The sequence below is a fragment of the Chroicocephalus ridibundus genome, chromosome 3 (genome assembly GCF_963924245.1).
Source record: "Chroicocephalus ridibundus chromosome 3, bChrRid1.1, whole genome shotgun sequence".
Taxonomy (NCBI): domain Eukaryota; kingdom Metazoa; phylum Chordata; class Aves; order Charadriiformes; family Laridae; genus Chroicocephalus; species Chroicocephalus ridibundus.
In genome coordinates, this window is record NC_086286.1 from 9,943,555 (window position 1) to 9,967,154 (window position 23,600).

The following is a 23,600-nucleotide window of genomic DNA, read 5'->3' on the forward strand; positions in this document are numbered from 1 at the left end:
CCTGCATTTTTTTTTAATTTCTAAAGTGGAAATTTCTTATTTTGAGACCGTAACTTAAAGTTGTTTACTGTGCTTTTGAGCTTTTTGTACGAGGCATGTGTTTATTATGGGATTTGGCAGTGAGTTAAGGCAACATTAAGGATTAATTAAAGATGTAGTTCTCATGGTTGGGACACTCGGTTTTATACTTACGTAAAAATATCTTGTACCTGGTGAGGCTTGCCAAAAAACTTCTTCACTTTTGAGAAGCACACTTAAAATCGGATAAACTAGTTTGAAGTGGAGGGGGTTTTGCTGATGGAATTTAAAAAAAAAACAAAACCAACAAACAAAAAAAAACCAAACAAAAACCACACACACACTTTAAAAGTAATGGAAAGTATTTGCTGCAGAGGATCATCTTTAAAGTATGTTTTGGCTGATTAACTGATGGAGCAGATATTACATGTGCTGTTTTGCCTACACGAAGGGCAGCTCACTAGGATCCAGCTCTGCTGCTTTTTAGTGTAGTTCTATAGCCAAAGTGTAGCTGGAATTAGTTGCAACGTTGAGGATCCAGTGCTCAGTAGAGAATCATGGAGAGCTATGATAGCAAATAAGTGATATTAATTCACAGTAGCTGTTTATAAATCAGCAATAAATTACTTGATCCAAACAGAGCGCACAGAAAATAGAGTACCTATTCAAAGTACAGTTCTGTAGGATGAAATATATGGTAGTGTGAACAAACTCGTACTAATTGATTTTTTGTGGGTAAAAGATTGTAAGTCTCCTGAGAATGCAGGAACGATTTTGAGTTCTTCATCAAATAACGCATCTCATTGTTACTTTTATTCCCTAACTTTCCCCAAGCAATATACGTATATGTCATGAGTTCTGAGCTTTCCATCACTTTGATGTCCTATGCTGTCTTTTTCCCTAAAGCTTTAGAGATGAAACAGCTGCAATACCTCAGTCTGGAGAGGGAGACATTTCTAGCATGAGAAGAGAAGAGTTTTTCCCCTTCAACAGTAAGGGGGATGGAAAAAGATCTTGGCAATAGTCTGGTAGCCTTGGTAGCGTTAGTGACCACGTGTCAGTCTGCACAAACAATCTCCGTGACCGCCGCTGTTTGAAGCACCAAAGAACGGCAGTGATGTAAGGCACAATTAATTGATCTCTTGGTTTAGGTGGGTTGGGTTTTTTGCTGAAGTTGCAGTGACATACTCTGTAGTGACTGTCTTGCTTGAGTATCAAGTGAAGTGATCTACCATAGTAGTGGTACGTTCATAGAAGTGAACATCCATAACCAAGTGGACGTGTTTATGCATGTAAAAAACATGCTGAAATCACGGCGGAAACATAATTCTTATTTTTATAAAAATGTATACGAAAATTATCAAGTAGGCAAATAAGACTTTAACTTGTGCTTTTGGGTGGCACCAGAGACTCGACATTGGTGGATTGTGTTATTAACAAGTTGAGCTAATCTGTACATAGATTTTCATTATTTTTTTTTAAATGGAAAAGGTATGAAGGTCATTATTTCTGACCCGGTACATTATGACTGTATTCCTTTTACGTCCAGGTATCTGCCCTCTCATCCTTTTTACTTCTTTACCAAGCTGCTGGGAGTCCTGTGCTCGGTACACGTGGGTGATGTCTCCTGTCAGTTTTTCACAGTTAGGCATACCACACTCCCTTCAGTCTTGCACTTTCTTCCACGCTTCAGACTTCCTGGAATCCTGCAGCAGAGTCCAGCTTCCTTTTTTTTTTCCTGTGCTGTGGAAAATACAATCATCTGGTAAGATGTAAAAGGGGAAAAAGCAACTTACCAGTAGAAAGTTTTGCTGGCCATTGTTCTTGCAGGATTTTAACTTTAACCCTGCTGTGAAGTACTAGCTAATTTGTTTTAAATTCTCATTAGCGTTGTGCAGTAACTGGAAGGCAACTTCTGTGGATTTCCCCATCACAAAATACTCACTGTACGCAGTCACACTGCTGCACAGGCTCTGAAAAATGGTATTCCCAAGGAGAGGAATTTCACCTGAGCCTGATCTACACCTCTAGGTTGTCCCTGGGTTAGCGCTAACCATGCTCCAGGGCCGGTGTTTTGTGGTTGTTATTCCTGACGAGGTACCTGTACCACTAGGGCAGCAGTAATTTTTGGAGTTTGCTGCAAGGAATTGGAGGTTTGATTACAGAAGAAAATTAAACTGTGTGGAAGATGAAGAATATTGCTAAGCTGTTTCAAGGCAGTGCACGCAAATTACAAGCAAACTGTAATTGATTTGCACTGAGGGTTTTTTCTCTCTTGGTCAACAGGTGCTTCTCAGAGCTATTAAAAGATATTTAGAAGGGAAAGGCCATGAGATGAGAGGCAAAAAAGCTTAGTATTCTCTCCCTGGGAAGGAGAGTGACTCTTAGTAAAGCAGTCTTGAATCAAGAGTTCTCTCAGCACAGATAAAAGCTTAGACTGTTGCCTACAAAGATTATTAGCAAAATTATCTTTGATTTCTGATGCGTTAGAGCACAGTGCTTAGAGGAATTGGCTGCATCCTAACAAGGCGGACTTTTTCAAAGGGTGAAAAGGAGAGGGAGCCTTGCTGGTCGTGATCCATAATCTAATTGTAGATTAAATTACTTTTTCCACAAAAGGCTCGTAGAAGTTCATCCTACTTTCCCCTGCTTGGGCTCCTAGCACCCTCACTGCTGCAGGCATTTATAGAAATTACCTGAGCAGATTTTGCTTCTGGAGATAGAGCTGGACACCCGCTTCCCTTGCGGAATAGTGAGGAGTACTGGGAAACAGGAGAGAGAATAATTTGTAATTGGCATACTTCAGAAAAAAAACAGCAGTAAACCCAATAAATCTATTTTAGCAATAAATGTAGTCAGATCGCGATAAGTCTAGGTAGGAGCCTAGATGAGTTTACCCAGAAAGGCTTCTGTTTAAGAGTGTTAGTGAAAAGCTTTTATTTATTCTCTCCTGGCTTTTATTTCTATTTTTCTGGGTTAATTTCCCCTTTTATTATTCCAGCTTCTTTCCCCTACAACTCTTCTGTTAAAATCATAAGGAACTCTTATTAGGCTGAGATGGGGGCATGTTTCCACAATAAAAAGTAATTTTTAGTTTCTTGTAAATACCTGCAAAACTTGAGGCTGCTCTAAAAAACGTCTTGGCACATTTTCTCCTTGTGCATTCGGAACTCATATTTGAGAAGCTTGATAGTACTAGAGTGTGCTGGGGTTTTTTATTAATTAGGCTTAAGAGCACTGTAAAGAGAGTTAATATCCTAGTACCTTGTGCAAGGTGCTGCAAAAGTTGTTGCTCTTGTGAGTCCTGCCGTGCAAAACTGAGACTGATTTCTTCTATTGTGCTTCTCCCCTGCCCCAAACTTTGAAAATCCTTTTAAAAAGGGGCAGTCTTGTGAGGTGCTTTGCTGTGCCAAAGGGACTGTGCAGTGTTTTGTGTTCCCATGGAGATCCTTTTTGCCACTGCTCAGCCCCTTGCTCCCCGAGTATGAGTTTAATTACCTTCTCTTGCGCTCGCCGCCTCCTGCAGCGGTCAGGGGCTCTCTGCTGAGTGCTCACGGCTGCCTGCAGCGTTTCTCAGTGTGCATCACCAAAACGCCATCCACCTTGTGCTTTTCTGCTGCAATGTTTGAGGCTCGCCAGGCTATAACAAGGAACGCCTTTCCTTCGTTTCAAAGTACGTAACTGTAGAGCGGTAAGGCATCTTAAAACCAAAAAAACACCCTGCGTGGGCCTGCTAAACTGCGTTAGTGAAATGAGTGACAACCTAAACGTATTACTGTTAGGAAATGCAAAGTTGCTGTTTTGCACATTAGTTCTAAAATACTTAACTCTCTGTAAGGCCCAAGTCTTACAGCTTTGACTCTCAAATCCATTTCTCAGCATCTCAGAAGAGATCAGAGTCTCAGCCTTGCTAAAAACAATTACATTAGGCACGTGCAGCCTAATTTCTGTACGTGTGCTTCCACCTGCTAATCTATTATGGAAAATTTAAGAAATCTCAACTGTGGTCATCCAAGGCTGAGCATTGGGCCAAATAACACCTGCAATAACGTAGACCTTTCCAAGATTTTAAGGGACTCCCGTTTCGCAAAATGTGTTGCTACTCCTATGTCTTTGGTAAGTGACGCCGCAGAAGTTGTCATAGTGTCATGTGGACTTGGGGATTAGACACAGTGTGAGACTAAGGTCAGTTTTCGTGCAGTGTCTTGCTTACAACTGAAGTGCGGTGTGTTACCTGCTCTGAAAGGACATGGATATTGTGTGCATATTAGTTTCATGTGAAAAGAACAATCATCACTATTTCCTCAGCATTAATCACTCACTTTGAAGTAATTCACTCTTGCATTAGGCTGCTATTTTGTCAGTCTTATTTAATCCCGCGATTCAGTGTGCTCTGATGTTTATAAATAAGAAAATACAAGGAGGGAGATCCCAGCTTGTCGATCTAAAAACAACCTCTACTCCATAGGGCCAGGATTCACACACAGAATTCAAATTAACCATGACTGGAGAACAAACATATGAGTGCAAATAAAAGTAATAGTCAAGCTGAGAGAGAACATAGCATGAAGCCACAGGAAACCACGGACATCGTGGTTTGGGTTTTGGACCTTCTCCCTCATGCATGCAACTAGTTTAAGAACAAAAACAAGGCAAAACACCCCTGACCTAGGTGCCCAGGTTGCAAGGCACTGTTGCGGCCTGCTCTGATGGCTGCTCGCATTATTTCCCTGCCACAGGGTAGGGGTAGAGTACTAAGACGATACACAGATTAATGTAATGAGTCTATGTAGAAATGCGGAGTATAAGACAAGTGCCCGTGCCTAAGTTGGAAGTACTAGGTCTGCTGTATTTTCATAGCGCTTTCGTGCTTCGCCTGGCTAGACTTTCATCTCTTCCAACTGCATTTCCAGGGCCTGCCATTGAGGTCCCTCGCTTGTGTCTGCCTGCGTGTGACAGCCTGTGCTGGCTTGGAGAACACGCGTTGAGCCTTTCCTCGTCGTCGAGACCACGTAAGTCTTTCAAAATGATCCTTGAAAGTGCTCAGACATCCCACGCTCTCTATCACTTTAAATGACAACTACTGATGGTAGTAGTTGGCAGTAAACAGATAAAGAAATAATACTGGTTATTTTTTCCCCTCCTCTGGGAATACAGAAGATCCTTTGCCATGGATCCTGCGTTTCTGGGCACAGACCAGCAAACAAAAAGGGGCTTCCCTACCCTCCGAGTTTGCATAGGAAAGCAGTGCAAAAGTACAAGTGGGGAAGACACAGGGAGCAAAACTCTTGACTTAAATGTTGATGATCAACAGGTTTTGGTTTGGGGCAGGTGTTTCGTTGGGGTTAAGTCAACATGGAGGGACCCAAAAAGCCTCGAGCTGCCCTGCTGTTGACTTGGTATCCAGGTAAGGGCACGGCTGTGACACAACCTGTAGCAAAACCTCTTCTCGTACCTGACTTCAGGGGTAAGCCTCCGCAGCGGCCCTGGCCGTGCAGCCGGTTTGCCCTGCCCGGTCCTTGGCTGGTGCTGCGGCTGCCCCAGGGCGGAGGCAGAGCGCCTGACGCTGCACCGGAGCAGCCCTTGCCCGCATCGGGCAAACGCGTGCGACTGGAGGGCAGCTGCCCCGGAGGCAATTTGGGCAGCCCCGGCGGCGTCTGCGCTCAGTGCGTGCCCCGCACACCCCTCTTCCCACGGCCCCTCTCCCCGCAGGCCGCACCGGCGCTTCCCCCGGGGGCACGGAGGGGTGGGCCGGGGCCGTCGGCCTGTCCCTGCAGGAGCCGGGCTGTGCGCTGGGGGACCGTGTGCGCGGCGGGCCCCGTCCCTGCAGCCGCACCTCGGCCCCGACTACACCACCGCCCGCCAGCGCCGCGGCTGAGGTAACGGGGCGGAAGGCGCCTGCGGGGCTCCGCCGGCCGCGCCCAGCCGGGAAGGGGCCGCGCCGGACCCGGGCGCGGAGGCCGCTGCGGCGGGAGGCTCCCGCGGGCCGGGCGGGCGCCATGGCGGGGCGGGCGGCGCCATGGCGGGGGCAGCCCTGAGGGAGCGGCGGCGGCGGCGCGGCCCCGTGCGTGCTGCGGGGCGGCGGGCGGGCCGCCCCCGCCGCGGGCCCGCCTCGGCCGCAGCCGCGCTGAGGCGGCGGGCGGAGATGAACGCATCGGGGCGGCTGCCGGCGGGGGGCGAGGAGGAGCCCCCCGGCGCTTCGCTGCTGCCGCTGAGCGGGAACGGCAGCGCGGGCGGCGGCTCTGGGGAGCTGCGGGAGGGCACCCACGCCGCCACCCTGGCGGCCTGCGCCTCCCTGCTGGCCCTGGTCTTCTGCCTGGGCTCCTACGGCAACCTCATCGTCCTCCTGTCCTTCTTCGACCCGGCCCTCAGGAAATTCAGGACCAACTTCGACTTCATGATCCTCAACCTCTCCTTCTGCGACCTCTTCATCTGCGGGGTGGCCGCCCCCATGTTTGCCTTCGTCCTCTTCTTCGACTCGGCCCAAGGTGTGCCGGGTGCCTTCTGCTTTACCTTCCACCTCACCAGCTCCGGCTTCATCATCATGTCGCTCAAGACTGTGGCGGTCATTGCCCTGCACCGGCTGCGCATGGTGCTGGGGAAGCAGCCGCACCGTGCTGCCTCCTTCCCCTGCACCCTCCTCCTCACCCTGCTCCTGTGGGCCACCAGCTTCACGCTAGCCACCCTGGCCACTCTGAAAACTCGTGGCTCCCGCCTCTGCCTGCCCATGTCCAGCTTCACCAGCGGCGAGGGGAAGGTCATCCTCTACCTCTACGTCACCGACTTCATCTGCTGTGTGGCCGTGGTGTCCGTCTCCTACGTCATGATCGCCCAGGCCCTGCGGAGGAATGCCCAGGTGAGGAAGTGCCCGCCCGTGGTGGCCGTGGACACCTCCAGACCCCAGCCCTTCGTGGGGCCCACGGCTGCTGGGGTTGGCACGCAGAGTGCTGTGCCCGCCTTGTACAGGAACCAGAGCTACAGCAAGCCACAGCACATCCAGACGCACGGCTACGCTAAGCACCTTGGCCAGCCGCCGGCCACCGCTGCCGGCCGGATCCAGCTGGTGCCGGCGGTCAATCTGTCCACGGCCAAAGACTCCAGGGCAGTAGTGACATGCGTTGTCATCGTCCTCTCTGTCTTGGTTTGCTGCCTGCCACTGGGCATCTCTTTGGTGCAGGACATGCTGTCCAGCAGTGGTGGCTTTGTTCTCTACCAGTTTGAGCTGTGTGGATTTACCCTCATTTTTTTCAAATCTGGATTGAATCCTTTTATATATTCCCGTAACAGTGCCGGACTTCGGAGACGAGTCCTCTGGTGCCTGCAGTATGTAGCCCTTGTCTTTTTCTGCTGCAAGCAGAAGACGAGGCTTCGGGCCATGGGCAAAGGCAGCCTGGAAGTCAACAGGAACAAGTCATCCCACCATGAGACCAATTCAGCATACATGTTGTCTCCAAAACCTCAGAAAAAGTTTGTGGACCAAGCCTGTGGTCCTAGTCACTCCAAGGAAAGCGTGCTGAGTCCCAAGGCTTCTGTCGGGCATCAACACTATGCACAGAGCAGCTCAACCCCCATGAACACCCGAATCGAGCCCTATTACAGTATCTATAACAGCAGCCCTTCCCAGGAAGTGAGCACCCCAAATAGCTTACAGCCAGTGAACTCGGCTTTCGGATTTGCCAAATCCTATATTGCCATGCATTATCACACCACCAACGACTTGGTGCGAGACTATGACAGTGCTTCGACTAAGCAGATACCAGTGCCCTCAGTGTAACCTTAGCAAAGGGTTCTGATCTAGCTGATCCAGTGGGTCCCTGTCTTTGCTTTTGTTAATGATTATTCTGAACTCAACGATGCTGTACTGCATCATTTAAGTAAATGCCACTAATGCTAACATCCAGCTATTTGCACTTGAAGTGAGTATTAGGATATTACTTCCGTGAAGCTTTCTTGAATTTCTGCTGCAAGTCAAGAAGGGTGGTATTTTAGATTTGCATTTAGAATTGTTACATCAGGGTGGTTTTGGTACTAAATTTACTGCTGGACAAGTAAAAAAAAAAAAGTAACTGTGTTAACTATATGATTAATTGCGTCACGAGGCAGAGTATCATCTCAGAGAACAATCTGAGGCTGTGCCAGATGTATTACCTGTTAAATTGCATACTTGCCGTATTTTCAAGAAGGAAGAATTGGGAGGATTCTTGGTAATACGATACTTAAATTTAAACTCTTTCCATTGAAGAAGGTTAAAGAACTGGTGGTATTTTGTTGTAGCAAGTGTCAGTAATAACAAAGGTCCTTTCTATATGCAGGGTGAAATCCTGATTCCATTGAGGTAAACAGCAAAATTTGCATGAACTTCAACTGAAGTTTAGGACTTCAGTCTCGGTTTCCTAAAGCAGAACAAAGTATTTTACAAACAGCATTGTATTGCCACTGGGGCACTGTTGAAAAGTGTTGTGGCACTGTAGTAAACCTCTGGAGTATATACAGTAATTTCCACTGTACATTAATTTTAAGGATTGGTGGCGTTAAGTATCCCCAAATTATATAATTGGAGAAGTATCTTATGTCTGATAGGAATAACTGTACAATACCAAATTACAGGTTTTACTTGAAGATAAAGATGGGTGTTGCAATATTATAGTACTGGTACGCTATCAGTGATGCAGTCACATCTGGAACTTTCCAATTCGTAAACTGTTACGCAAAGAGTAGTGTTGCTGATTGCTTTTTTGTCTGTGACTTTGTATAAAAGCAGGAATTGGAGGGATTCAGCTATGATATTCCTAACAGGTAGGACTGACCGTTATTAACACGTTCAAAAATAGAATGACCACATAACAAGATGACTCCAACTTTTTGAGGTTTTCTTAAGAAGTCTAACAATCAGTTTGATTTAAAAATTAATACTCTGTCTACTTACAAACTTTATCTGTTGGTCTACGCAGTGGGCAAATGAACAGAAGTTAAATATTTTTTTATAAGTCCGACCATTTGTGTTGTGTCACGTGTTGTGGGAATTCCTCGTGAAAAGGAATGATTTGGAGGCATTTAAATTCCTGACAATTACTGCTTTGAGCGGTCAGTTCTTTCCAAAACAAGCGATCACCTTTCGACTTCTACGGAATTCAGCAGAGCCTTCGTATCTCTGAAATAATCATGCCACAGGCAGCTGGTGCCTCATTATAGGAAGATGCCTCATCTTTAGCAAAATTACAGTGGTGGAAAAGGTGATTTGTTATTTTAGAAACAAAAAACATTCACATCATTGCTGTGTGTGAGTTGTTGTTTTGGGCTATTTGTTAACTAAACTGTTTTCCTGGAAGACTATTACACTATGAACACTGGTCTTTGTTTAACACTCTGAATTTTAATTAATTTTGAATAACTCAAGTCAGCTTTCTTGCAAGAAAATGGATGTGAACAACTTTCTAATACAAATGTTACATTGACATTATTTCCTTAAGTCTTTTCTCTCTGCCCAGATATTTTTCTCTATAAATGAATAACATGGTTCTTTCTAAAGTAATTATAAAAGATAACTAAAAGCTCTGTCTTGCTTGGTTTTTCCTGTCGTTGCATTTCTCTTTAGTACGAAGCGTACTAATTTGGAGGGAAAAAAATAGGTGGGATCCTGTTGTTTTGTCTCAAACTATATCTTCTTAGCAGCAATGACAGTGTCAGATGGGAAGGAGTATAGGACAGGACCCAAACGTGGTTGCAAGATGGGGTCCTGCGTGTACTTTAAGGGAGTTAAAGGTAGGCATTAGGACTGGTTTTAACGTTAAGCAGATTTTGTGTTTGCTGCATGTATATACGACTCCTGCTGTGCTTTTGTTTTGGATCACGTGAACTTCATCACATGATGGAAGATTAAAGCCTTCGCACCTTGTTCACAAAAGTCATTTGCATTGAGTAGTCATGTGGGAGTAAATCAGGAAGAGTACAGCTCTTAGATGGGAGGAGTTTTTATGTATGTTATTGTACGTTATTAAGACAAAAGAATTCAAATCCCTTCCAAGCACTTTGTAATACTGCTCTTCTGTTAACTCCTCGTGCCAGTTGTATTCTTAATGCAACCAATGTGTTAATATGTTTATAGCGTCAGATAGGAAAGTGCAACGCCTTTTAATCTGCAGTAGGAACAAAATCTGATTTGTCAATTGTATTAAATAACTGTGTTTTGGGGGAGGTTTATGGATGTAGCAAATAGAGATTAGATTTTGAAAATACGTAGGTACAATTTCTTGAAGTGACTCATAAACTGAAGTAATCAGTTATCACGTGACAAAAAAAGTACTTGTTTTAGATTCTTCTGCTGTATGACTTTTTTTCTTTTCTTTAGCCCCCTTGTTTTATCTTCTACTGAGCACGGAACCATTAAAGCATGACTGCGAGGTTAAAAAAGCAGCGATCTAATTGAGACAGGAAGCTACAGAGTGCTGGACAAAGGAGGTGGAAAGTGTTTGTGAAGAGAGGAGATGGGTAAGAGAGCAAGCAATAAAAGTTTGTGAATACTGAATGGTTTAGGAAAAGTAGATCTGTAGTTAGTGCAGTCCGTAACACAAGACCAAGAAAGCATCTCATGAATATGAAATGTGGCAAATCCAAGACTCATATAACGTGCTGTACTTCTTCTTACTACCCGTACGTACGCTGTGGACCTCGTTGCTGCAGAGCTGTTTAGAAAAAACTGGGAAGGTTTAGTTGGTACTTCACGTGGGTGGTTCGTGTATCAGGACCCTGACAGTTAATGCCAACGTATGTTGGCGTTATATAAAATTTGGCATATATAAAATTTTATACACTAGGAATTAAAGCAATCTTTGATTTCTGGGGTTAGGATGAACCCGTCATAGTGGAACAAGTTATCCAGTGTGTGTTTTCAGTGTGCTTTTCAGCTCCTTTTGAAGTTGCTGGTGTTGACCACCGTTCACAATGTTCGACCCCAGGACTGTTTCTGCTTTATTATTGAAAACCTCCATTGGTGGCGTTAGGTGTACTACTGACAGTTTGACCAGGGTATCTTAAGAAATAAGAAGCAGCCTCAAAGAAAGCATAAAGAAGCTTATTAGAAAAACAACTGATGAATGCATGGGTCTCACTAGCAAGTGACTTATGTTTGTTGTTCAACGTGCTTGAAAGGTTTTTATAATTCACAAGGTTTTTTTAAGTCATAGATCTTGCTTTATGGTGATAGAGTTGACTTTCAGCTGTTGGCCCGCAGTATTGTATTTTTTTTTTTTGTCCTTTACATATAAAAACTGAAAGCTCATAATGCCAAATAACTTCAAAACATATCTACACAACCCCAAAAAGTTTCTAAAGAATGTTCGACAGTTGGGCACCACCTCAGAACTTTTTAGACTAGAGATTGGAGAGATTTCTGTGTGGTGGTATACATTTGGGTTTTTTTTTAAGTCACAGAAGCCAGTCTGCCTTATCAGTAAAGCTTCAACAAGCTGGGGAGGGTGAGATGAGAAGTCAGACGATAGTCAAGAAGGATCAGTGCCTAATAATTCTGTGGTATCTTGTAGTATTTTATGGTATGTGTGGTTCAGATATATAATTTATCACTTGTCAGGAAAGCTGGGAAAGTTATCCCCTATATAATCTTCAGCACCTCTCCACCTGCGGCACAGGGAATAAAAAGTAAAAACTCCAAGGACTGAGCTTACCCGCATCATCATCTCTTCACCTTCTTCCACAAGGTAGCAAAGCAGGGCTACAGCGGGAGATGTTCGTGATGGAAACAGAGAAGGCAGACAGTGCAATACCTTAAAATGATAGAACAGTCTTGCAAGGATTAAGGTGGAGTCCTATGGACATTTTCTAGATTTGCCTTCTGTCTGTTTTGAATGGGGTTTTTTAAACTTTTTTTAAGTATTTAAGAGGAGTGTATTTGCACTGATGCCACAGGTGGATGGAGGATTACGTAAACGGTCCTGCCGCTGGCTGCTGGTAAGCAATTCTGCTCGTGCTCCACATGCCAGGAAAAAAACGGTCCCAGCTCTCCCTTTCACCGGTTAGCTGGCTGCCAGCCGTTTGAAGAACGGGAAAGTAATTGTTTGCATGACAGTCAGCATGCGTGACTCCTCATGCTCGCTGAGGAAAGGTGGGTTTGCACAGCGTGCGAAGAGATCTCTCTGTAAATGGAGATGGTAGGGGAGGGTAAGTCCTACTCTGCTTCTCATTGTTCGCACCGGTGGAAAACTGGAGAGCCAGCACCGTGGAACAAAGGGAGAGGATGCAATTTCAAAGTGCTTCTGGGATCTGCGAGCACTGGGTCTGTCCTGTGGTGCAATTGATGCGGGTTGCGTTGATTCAAATGGCTCTTTGGTTATTGTCAACTTCAAGCACCGCACTTCATGGCTATACCAAGTACCGTATCCATAAGTTTAATGAGTTCTGGCAAATTGACTTTAAAATATCATTTATTATGTGCTAATAAATGCTGACAACAGGTCATCGTCAAATCCTATTTAAAATGGGTTTACATTTAGTATTAGAAAAATACTTTCATTCGTTACAAAAGCTGTCCTTGAACCTTGGTTCCGGGAGTCCAACATTCTACGTGCCGCGGTGTGGGGTTTTCCCTTTTTCTAGGAGCAGCACACCGTGAAGACCCTGCACTGCTCCAGCCGGATCTTTTCCTTTTCCAGACGCATTGCAGAAGAGTTGTACTTGCTGACATCTCCTTATGTTTGTTTCGTGTTTCCTCTTTTGGCGTCAGGTAGGGTGGTGTTAGCCTTATTTTGTCACAGCAGAGCTAATTCCTTCTCAGAGCCTGAGCTCCAAGCGTGCGTATGTTGTGCGTAGACACTCTGCATTCCTGGCTCGCTGGTCTGCTCCGGCTAAGTCACTTGGGTTTGCTCATCTGATGAGCGAGTCCAGATTGTGCCACGCTAAATGGTTTGTCCTCACCTGGTGCTTATTTCCCGTCACTCTCTGTGGATTTTCCTCTAACGTGAAAACTACATCAGCTGAATTTTTTTTATTTTTTCAAATATGATAAATAGAATTAAGAAGTGGCACTAGGTGATGACAAGGGCTATGCAGAGGTAGCGCCGAATTGAGTCAAAATGGGTCAGGCTGATGGTGTCAAGTGAAACTTTCCGAAGTCTAAATAATAATATACAGACATTTTTTGCTTAATCTTCAGAGATTTATGATAACAGCATTTAAATAGAGCTCACACGAATTATTTAACAGTAGAGACCGACACACTCAGCTGGCTCTTTTTTGATTGTCTGGTTGTATATGTTAATCTGTAATTATAAAAGATTTTAAAGTCTGGTCTCTTCCACCAGTTACTTAGACCAAATTATGTCGCAGCATGGATTTGCAGTTGCGTCTCTCGGATGGCCACATTAAGTAAATCTTTAATCTTTTCCCACTAAAACATAGAAAGAAGCTGTCACCTGTGTACTGACAGGGTTGGCGTTTTTCTTACATGTACACAGTGCGTGTTCCCGTCTTAAGCTGCGCTAGAGTTGAGAATCTGAACTACAACCTTACCTTTGAATGACATCGCTTTTCACTGCAATAATCTCAAAAAGACAATTAGGACATGCAGCGTGACTTGAGCTGTTCCTCCTTTCGGGTGACATCCGCGGCATTTTAAGAAATGCTGGAAATAGCTGAAGAAAAATCAAGCACCCAGGAAAAAAAGGCTGTTTATCGGTGTTCGGGTCTCAGCCCTTTGGAGAAGGGATTCCTTTTTTCAGAGGGAGTAACGCGGCCGCTGCAAACCCATGAGTAACCTCGCCTGGGACCGGCCCAAGACAAACCCCGTTGCAACACAGCAGCCATTGCGGAAGGTAAACACAGAAACGCTTTTATTTGACCGCAGACCTTTCAGGCACAATCTTTACACGTCCTTGTGTCTCATTCCATCTCATACGTCTCCTGAGCAGATCCATTCTCTGCTCTCACAAGCGGTTCGTTGGTTGTTTTTAAGACGGCTGCTAGCTGGTGCCAGAACACTTTTTGTTTGTGTTCCTCAGGGCTCCACTTCAAGTAGGTTTTTCTTTTCAGCAGTTTCCTGAGTTTGCTGAACTTCTGTGGCAGGCTGTCAGGCGGGAGGTCTTCCAGCACAATCATGATGAGGGAATCCTGATTTTCATTCAGGACCCGGTGTTCGGCAAAATACAGTTCATACTGGCACCAGCAGCTGTTTACAAAACTGGGAGAGAGAACAAAAAGGACCTTATGGCTGTTCTCTATGCAGTAAAAAATGTTACCAAGTACGGGATGCCCCGGTTTGAAATCCCTCTCGTGGTAACATATCTTGAATCCATCAGTTTCCAATTTCTCCAGTAGATTCTCTTTCGTCCAGTTTGCATCTTGTTCGCTGTATGAAACAAAGGCATCGAAGGGCTTGTTTTCTGGCCTCTTCTCATACTGCCTCCTCTTGGCCATACACCAGTACCAACCCATTCGCACGTACCACAGCCCATCGAACCACCAGCATACGCCCGTTAACACCAAAACAACCAGGACGGCAACGCAAGCTGTAATAGCCATCTGGATGCCCAGGGAACACTGCAGGAGCGTGAGGTTACTGCTGTCCACCAACGAGCCCCTTCTGTCTGGTGGAAAGCTGCACCTGAGTTCTCCTCTGCCGTTTATCTGCAAATGGGGGTGGTGGACGTAGACGTTCACGAACCAGTACAAGTCACAGTTACAAAAAAAATGTTTACCTTGAACAGTCAAAACACTCAAACTGGTTAACTGGCCAAAAGTGTCCTCCACGATGGTAGTAATGGCATTGTCGCTAATGTCTAACTCAATCAGAGAAGCTGGGAGAGCGCCACGCTGTAGGAAGGAGATCTTGTTCCCTGACAAATTAAAATATTTCAGCATTGGAAGAGATTTGCCAAAGTGATCAGGGAGTTCCGAAATTAGATTGTGACTGCTGTCCAGGTTAGCAAGGGCAGAAAGGTGGCTGGTGGCTTCCAGTCTGGTGATCAGGTTTCCAGAAGCATTAAGATACTCAAGTTTCTCCAGGGCGTCAGTTAGTAACAGCGTGTTCAACTTATTCTTACTGATGTCACATTTCGTTAAAGTCAACGGGAAATACTCGGGATGCATGTCTGTAATTTTATTATTTTGAATATTAAATACTGTTAAGTTGAAGACGGATTTGAGACTGGGGGGTATTATTTTAATATCACTGTTGCTTATGTCAAGGTGCTTCAGGGAGATCGGTAAGTCAGGGAGCACGGAAATCCGGTTGCTGCTGAGATCCAAAAACAATAATTCTTCCATTGTGTCAGCAAACCACTCTGGCAGTTCTACGATGGAGCAGTTGGACATTTTCAGATGTTTCACTTTGTTTGGAAGGCTTTCGATGGGTGTACCAGCCTGGTTTCTGACAAATGAAATAGCGTTAATATGTACGGTGCCAGGGGGAAATCTTGTCGCTGCGTTAGTCATTTCTGGATGTACAGTATATATGAAGTGATTTCCTTGAACGTACATGTTTTCTAAGTTAATCATTTTTTTAGCAAAATTTTGGGGTATTTGACTTATGTTGGTGAAGGACAAGTCGATTACCTTGATGGTTGAAGGGAGACACAGTGTATCCAAGCTGTTTATGGGATTGTTGCTGATATTTAGAAACAAAAGCTTGCTGAATGGGAAGTTGCAGAACGCCTCAACATCTGGAATGTTAATTGTTAACTTGTTGTAACTGGCATCAATGGACTGCACGTTTTTAATTGGCAAAACCAGGATGAACAGCAACAGAAGATCCATTTCCAGGTCACTGTGACTAATGTCAAGCTCCAAAATACTGTCCAGCTGAGCTTGGCAGAGATCCTCATCCAGTTTTGCTGTCAGCTCTTCCTCGGAGAGTTTGCTGTTTGACAGATTGAGTATCCCGTTTATTGGTGCTGCGCAGAAATTAGGCCTTAACGTGGCTGTTGGGAAGACCGTTGCGTTTTTCTCTGCTCTCCGAAGAAGACTCTCTGTGCTTCGTCTGAGCCTCGCATTAACATTTTGCAGGACAGAGGGACCTCCTGCGTGTGGCAGCTCCTCAGCAGATGCAGAAGGCTCCGGAGCACCCTCTGAGGGTTTGTCAAAATACTTATAAAGCCGCAAAGACCCTGTGGCTTTGCCAGTGGGCGAGAGCTTCAGATGGGGTGGAAGACCCGATATAAGAAGTCTCTTATCATTAAATGATAAATTCAGAGAAACAAGGCTGAGCAGACTCTCAAACGCGCCGGGTTCAACGTCCTTAATCTGATTGTAGGAAAGGTCTAAAACTTGCAGTGCCTCAAAACCTTCCAAGTCTCTCTTGGTTATTTTTTCAATTACGTTATGTGAGAAGTTGAGAGCTCTTGCCATTTTTGGAGCTCGTGCTTCTGATACAGAAGAGAGGTTTAAATAGGAGTAGTTATAAAATGGGAAGGCGTAGGCTGTAGGCGTTCTCAGAATTAGGAATCCATTTGCTCTACTGAATAAGATAGAAATGAAGTACAAATGAAGGCTTCCAATAAGGATCCTCATCCTGTAAAAAAGAAATGTAAACTCCATCATTATAATATGCTCTATGTTAGTGAATACCCTTAAAAAAATATTGTAGTTTACTTGCAAGTACAGAAATTGTTTCATTCGTTGTATCCCTTGTGAATCCCTTTTTATCTACGTAGAAAAATACATCTTGCTTCATTATTATTTTCCAGAGGCAACAATAGAAGATGGTGTCGGAGAACGATTTGAGGGAGAGCGCTATTAATTTCAGATAATCGGAGATAAAGTCGAGCAGCCTTTGTGATAGCATCTCTCCGTTGCATAATCCGAAATGCACTTTCATAACCGCTGGCGGGGACGGGGGTTTTACGTCTCTCGTCCCGGCACCCAACAACCAGGTAAGTCTGACCCATCCAAAACCTGTTCGGGCACTTCAGTAGCGTTTTCAAGAGTAACGCTTCAGGGAGCTCCGTGTAACTGTGTGACCACATATCTGCTTGTGATCCCATCCCCTTGGAGGTTTGCCCTCTGCCAAGAATCTACTAGTGACCGTTTATTTAGCCTTAGCTGTCAGAGTAAGGAAAAGTTTGCTTTGAAGGATATCGGAGGCTTGTATGAGAGAGCCTGCACCAGGAGAGGTCACTGCCTGCGCATCGTTCATCTTTCGAGACTTCCCTTTGCCTGGTAGCACAACTGCCCAGCTCCTCTCCTGTCCCGGCTCTGCCTGTCACCAGTTTCCTGACACCCACAGTCCGTGGCTTGTATTTATCCGCCTGAAAACGCAGGTGCAGACCTTCAGGTGAGCAACCTAGTGTTACCATACTCCCCTTTGCTGCCCACCAGACTCGGACCATCGAGTTTAACTGAAGAGAAGGGACCCCAACAACTTGCCAGCTGCATCCCCCCCGGGGCCCTCCGCTGCCAGCGGGACCCCACCACCAGACCACGCCGCATCCTCCCTGAGCGGGGATAACCTGCCGCCGCCGCACCACGGGGGTAAGCAACACCCCGGGGTGTTAAAAGCAAGCGTTGCAGATTTAAGGGCGAGAGCACCCTTGTACTTCCAGCGTTCCTTCCCCGTCCCTCTTACCTCTCTTTCACCCGCTCTCCTCGGCGTCGCTCCCCTGCTGCCGGTACCCGCTGCCGCCGCCAACGCCTTTTGTAGCCTCAGGAGCGGGGCGGGACGGGAACCATCCGGCCTCGCCGGGACCAGCAGCTTCTGCAGCTCCGCTCCCCTTCCCCAGGCTGGTGGAGGGGGCTTGTGCCGGAGGCACTTCTCCCCAGTGACATCTCTCTAAAGTTTTCCCTGTCGCGCCGGTACCAGCAGCTGCTCAGCCGCTTGTCCAGGGGAAAATCGAGGGTGGAAGTTGCTTGATTTAAGGCTTAGATGCTGTGAACAATGTCGTCCCAAGGTACCCGCTGGCTTCGCTCCTGCCTTAAAAATTTTCAAAAAAGGGTAGAAAGGAGGACCCTGGGAACCACCGACCTATCAGCCTCACCTCTGTGCGTGGGATGATCATGGAACAGATCCTCCTAGAAGCTATGCTAAGGCACATGGAGGAGGACAGGGAGGTGATTCGAGACAGCCAGCATGGCTTCACCAGGGGTGAGTCCTGCCTGACCAACCTAGTGGCTTTATACAATGGAGTGACTACATCAGTGGACAAGGGGAGAGCTACGGATACCATCTGTCTGGACTTCTGCAAGGCCTTTGGCACGGTCCCCCACAACATCCTTCTCTCTAAGTTGCAGAGATACAGATTTGGTGGGTGGACTCTTCGGTGGATAAGGAAGTGGCTGGATGGTCGCATCCAGAGGGTAGTGGTCAATGGCTTGATGTCCAGATGGAGAGGAGTGACAAGTGGTGTCCTTCAGGGGTCCGTACTGGGACCGGTGCTGTTTAATATCTTCATCAGTGACATAGACAGTGGGATCAAGTGCACCCTCAGCAAGTTTGCCGATGACACCAAGCTGAGTGGTGCGGTCAATGTGCCAGAGGGATGGGATGTCATCCAGAGGGACCTGGACAAGATGGAGAGGTGGGCGCGAGCAGACCTCATGAAGTTCAACCAGGCCAAGTGCAAGGTCCTACACGTGGGTCGGGACAATCCTCGTTATCAATACAGGCTGGGGGATGATGTGACAGAGAGCAGCCCTGCAGAAAAGGACTTGGGGGTACTGGTGCGTGAAAGGCTGAACATGAGCCAACAATGTGCGCTTGCAGCCCAGAAGGCAAATTGCATCCTGGGCCGCATCAAAAGAAGCGTGGCCAGCAGGTCCAGGGAGGTGATTCTCCCCCTCTGCTCTGCTCTCGTGAGACCCCACCTGGAGTCCTGTGTCCAGCTCTGGAGCCCTCAGCACAAGAAGGACATGGACCTGTTGGAGCGGGTCCAGAGGAGGGCCATGAAGATGATGCGAGGGCTGGAGCACCTCTGCTATGAGGACAGGCTGAGAGAGTTGGGGTTGTTCAGCCTGGAGAAGAGAAGGCTCCAGGGAGACCTTATAGCAGCCTTCCAGTACCTGGAGGGGGCCTACAGGAGAGATGGGGAGGGGCTGTTTGCAAGGGCATGTAGCGATAGGACGAGGGGCAATGGCTTTAAACTAGAGCAGGGCAGGTTTAGATTAGACATTCGGAAGAAGTTCTTTACAGTGAGGGTGGTGAGGCACTGGAACAGGTTGCCCAGAGAGGTGGTGGAGGCCCCATCCCTGGAGACATTCAAGGCCAGGCTTGATGAGGCTCTGAGCAACCTGATCTAGTTAAAGATGTCCCTGCTTACTGCAGGGGGGTTGGACTAGATGACCTTCAAAGGTCCCTTCCAACCCAACACATTCTATGGTTCTGTGATACCTGAGCATCGCAGGGAAGGTCTGGAAGCACCAAGCGTGACCACGGGGTTATAGAACCGATTTACTGCTGTGATGTGAGGTGTTGTGGGGTGTGTTTCCTAAGATGGGGAGTGTTTTGTATTGGGCTCTCTTCTGTGTGAATACGAGGCCGTGTGTACCCAAAGTGAGCAATTGTGCCTTTTGTGCACTTTAACTGGGGAAAAAAGTAACGAGAGATTTTCTTGGTGTGTGTGGTGCTGCCGTGAAAGGTGGGCTCTTTGTTTGCAACTAGTTGGATTCGTGGTGCCAACAGAAGGGGAGTCAACAGATTGCACAAGGTGTAGAGCTCTGTCATCTGCTCTGCTTTTTTCCGCTATCGATGGGGTTTTTTTCCACTCTTTTGTAACTGCCAGTGACTGGAAACTCCTGCGGCGGCCCAGAGGCTCCCCTCTTCAGTCCTGGGGGGCTGGAAAACCCCGAGGTTGTTTGTGGTTCCTTTCTACTCTGACCAGGCACTTTCCTGCCCTGGCAGGTTCTGGGAGTTGCCCTGAAGTCATCCGTTCTTCGGACAGATCATAACTTGTTTTAGGAGAAGAGACAGGAAATTAAGAGCTTTTGGACATATCTTGTTCCTGCTTTCAATGTGGAGCGACCCCCCCCCCGCCCCCCGCCGTAGACAGCCATTTCTCCCTGCGGAGTCTGCCCACCTTCATCTCCATACAGCTGTGCCGCTCTTGAACCTCAGCCTGTAGTTCCGCTCTTCGGGAAGGTGGAGCAGCTCTGTTCCAGCACAGGCCCCACCAAACCCCATCTCTCCGGCTGGCCGTGAGAGTAAATAACGTGACAAATAAAGCGACAAAGTGAAAGAAAGAGTATTTTTCGATACAGGGGTGGTTATTCTGCCGACGTGCTGTGCTGGCATTATCCTAACTCGTTTCATCCAGCGCACATTCTGTGCGTTCCTTTATTCTCTTTTTTTTTTTTTTTTTTTCCCCTTTTTTGAAGGCAACCTCTTATTTTGGAGATCGTGGAGGGAAGAGCAGCCCACCAGAAAAAAGGACTGTGCGAGTGAGCGGGCAAAGCACAGGCAACGTGGCTGAGAGCAGAACCAAGGCAGGGTTGTGGTTCCCCACAAGGACTCAATCAAGAGATTTCGTTCCCAAAACAGCTCTTCTTCCATTTGTTCGCTGTCTCTCTGCAGGGGATAGGGGGTTTTGCGCTAGAAGTGGCATTTGAGGGAGCAGAGCTGAACCTGGGCAAGATTTGCTCAAATCCAGGCAGAATGAGCACCAGCCCTCGGGAGACCAGACCTCAGATGAGCTTAAGGTGGGCTTAGACTTGGGGGCTGGGTGGAAACTCAAAGTCCGATCCGTGTAGCTGTACGAATAAAACATTTCCGACCTGGGAGTGCACTTGTCTGCCTCTGCGCAGAGAGAGGGAATAATACCCCGCGTTTCTTTACCACTTGAGAAAAATCTTTCTGAGACTGATCGTCTTATTTCACCCCCTTCGGCGACGTGAAACTTCCCAGGGAGCGCCTTGCCTCGCAGGTTGAGCCACTGACTCCTCTCAGCCACCCCTATCAGCTGTGCCCATGTCTTGCATAAATATTCTCTCTGCTTTTTTTGGTGGGCCTTGCAATGAATTAATAATTTGCGCGTTGAAATGACGATTAAGAACGAGCTCCAGAGTGAATCCCTGTCGTCTGAGGTCTAATGGCTGCTCTGTTTGAGGAGCGTCTTGGAGCGGAAATGCGGATAAAGACATAGCGATAAAGACACAACTCTCATCTTCGGTAGACAATTCTGATTTAATTTCCCGATGTTCAGTCAGCAGGTCTTGGCAGGGAGCGAGCACTGCTGTTCTTCCACTGGTTTGGGCTGCGTAGGTGGAGCCCACAAGTGGGCTTTAGGCATTCCTGTCCGAGGAAGTAAAGCGGGTGGGGGCGTGGGGGGGGCTTTCTTATGTGCTGGTTACTGATGTTTGTTCTTTCTGTGCGGATAAATCCTGTGCTTTGGCACCCAAACCAGCTTAGCCTTTGAACTCTCCTCGTAGCAGCAAATACCTAAAAGAAGTGGCACGTTTCACTTTCCCAAATCTGCTTTCCTTTAATGGAATTGCCTCCAGCTAATTGCAGGTGATAGCATACCGTTGCTGCAGATTTGCTGTCCGCCGGTCACGTTATTTTCCAACGTTGCTGGTTTCTTAAATGAGCATGGAAACAACTCTGCCGCTCAGGCTGAGAAGCAAACCTGCAATAATAGATCTCAGGCGTAAATCTAAGCAGACGAGCAGAGAAACCCACAGCCCTCCAGCTCTGCTCTGTGCTTTACGCTTACCAGAAGTCTTGTTTTTTCCCTGGTTTTGGCAGGTTCCCGCACGCCAGGGCTCGTCTGGGAGAGGGTTGAAGCCGCAAGTTACTCCCAATTGCACATTTCTTCTAGATTGAAATGTGTTAGAACATAAAATTATGTATCATTTAATTATTTCTAGCAGTATCAACTCATGGCCTGCCGTACCCTTTGAGGTTTTTGTGTGCATCTTTCCCGCTCCCTTCACTCCCACCTTCGTGGTTCTCTCCCAAGGCAGAAGTTGGTCCGGGCAAGATGGGCGAGGGCGGAAGAGAAAAGCGTGTTCTTTACCTTTGTGGATTTGGTCGCTCATGTGTAATTCAGCCGCAGGGCCGGAACGTCTGTGAGCGCGTTGCTTCCTGTGCAAGGGGAAGTAGAGGCTGAGGAATATGGAGAAGCGGGTACAGATGTCATGGGTTTGGCAGCAGCGTGGTTTGCTCAGCTGGCCAAAGTTGGCATTAGTGGGGCACTGGGATGCTGTGCCTGCTTAGCCACAGAGTTTGTGCTTCCCCATCGCGCCGGCAACTTCCCTCCTCCGTGGGGAAGTGGAATTCTTCACATTATGCAAAATAACTATTCTTATCTTTTCCTCTGATCTAATTAATAGCCACAACTGAGGGGCTTAGCGCATTGTGGTTTCCCTTGCCTTTAATGTGACCTGGCCCGAGAGACGCTGAGGAAGTCTGACACTGCCCCAAGCCATGCCGCCTGCCTGCCTTCTGCAGCGGGGTGCCATGGCGCATACGTCCACACCAAACCTGGGCCTTGGGTGCTCAGCCCGTGTCCGTATCGCCTTTCCTGAGAGCAGCCAAGCAGACGCGGAGCAGCTAAAACTACCCCCAGGGACTGCACAAGCCTCACGCTTCCGCCTACTGCCAGAGCCCTAACGAGAGGATTCATCCAGCCCCTTGCAAAGACACTTTAGAGACGCAAAGGATAAACGTGTGTTTCTTTTTTCTTACTGCGTGTTGACTTGGGACGCACCTTCGCCACGGTGGACCTGAGCGAGTGATGCCTGTGGCAGTGTCCGGAACTGGGATTAAGGCAGCTAAGGGATGAGGCTGCAGCTGGAGGAGCTGCTGCTGAACCACTGACGTGAAGCTGGGTAAGCAGTGAGGAGGGGAGCCCTTCCAAAAACTTTGCAGATTGTGCGACCAGTTGCTTGTGTGTGGCCAAAAGCAAACTTTGGTCACTATGGGGCTCAGATTCATACCGGACCCTTAACGAGAAGATCGGTCCAGGTGACCGTTGAGGCAAGTAAAAGAACTTTGAGGAAACCAAGTTAAAGATCTGACGTCAGGAGAATACAGCTTTTAATGTCTTCTCTCTTCTAAAAGCTACTGGCTAAACACAGGATTAAAACTTAACACTTTTTGCTTATTTATCTAATGCTTCCCCAGAAGATTGGGGGAGGGAAATGGGGGTAGAATACTCTCCTCCAGGGGGGAAAAAAAAAAAAAAAAAAATCTAAGTCTCTCATCCTCCTTTTTCAGTTTCCTCTGACATGTGGCTAAGCCCTCAGAAACAAGGATATGATCAGGAGCGATGACTTTGACTTTACATGCTGTATCATCCTCCCACTGCCCTTTTGGTATTCTACTATACGAGACAATAAACTGGGTTCTTACATTGCAACAGTCCAGCCACTTAATTTGGCATTTTGGGTAGTATGCAACAAGTCATATGCCAAATGGTTGGCAGATTTCCATTAGACAGAGTTAGGAAATTCCTCTACCTTTTGCACAACAGCTTGAGAAAAGAGGAAACATAGTGAATTCACACACATGACCAAGGCGCTACATGTACACTGTCGCTACGGACTGAAACGCTGCCCAGCTTTTGCTGCTTCTAGCACACGCATCACTACAGACCCTACACAACACCCTTGGGCTCACCATGGTGTAACCTAGCTAAGAGACAGCACCG

The 23,600-nt window shown here is 46.9% G+C and overlaps 2 protein-coding genes across 2 annotated transcripts; one reads left to right on the top strand and one right to left on the bottom strand.

Moving 5' to 3' along the window:
• Positions 1–6,074: 6,074 nt before the first annotated feature.
• On the top strand, positions 6,075–9,992 carry GPR75 (G protein-coupled receptor 75). The gene has a single exon (XM_063327906.1). It carries the CDS (start codon positions 6,164–6,166, stop codon positions 7,790–7,792), a length of 1,629 nt encoding a protein of 542 aa, XP_063183976.1. The 5' UTR covers positions 6,075–6,163; the 3' UTR covers positions 7,793–9,992.
• Positions 9,993–13,908: 3,916 nt separating this feature from the next.
• Positions 13,909–17,622, bottom strand: LOC134513776 (toll-like receptor 2). Its single transcript, XM_063330944.1, has 2 exons — positions 17,588–17,622; positions 13,909–16,534 (listed from the first exon to the last, which is right to left on the bottom strand). The coding sequence occupies exon 2, from the start codon at positions 16,531–16,533 to the stop codon at positions 13,909–13,911; it is 2,625 nt and encodes an 874-aa protein (XP_063187014.1). The 5' UTR covers position 16,534; positions 17,588–17,622.
• Between the last annotated feature and the right edge of the window lie 5,978 nt (positions 17,623–23,600).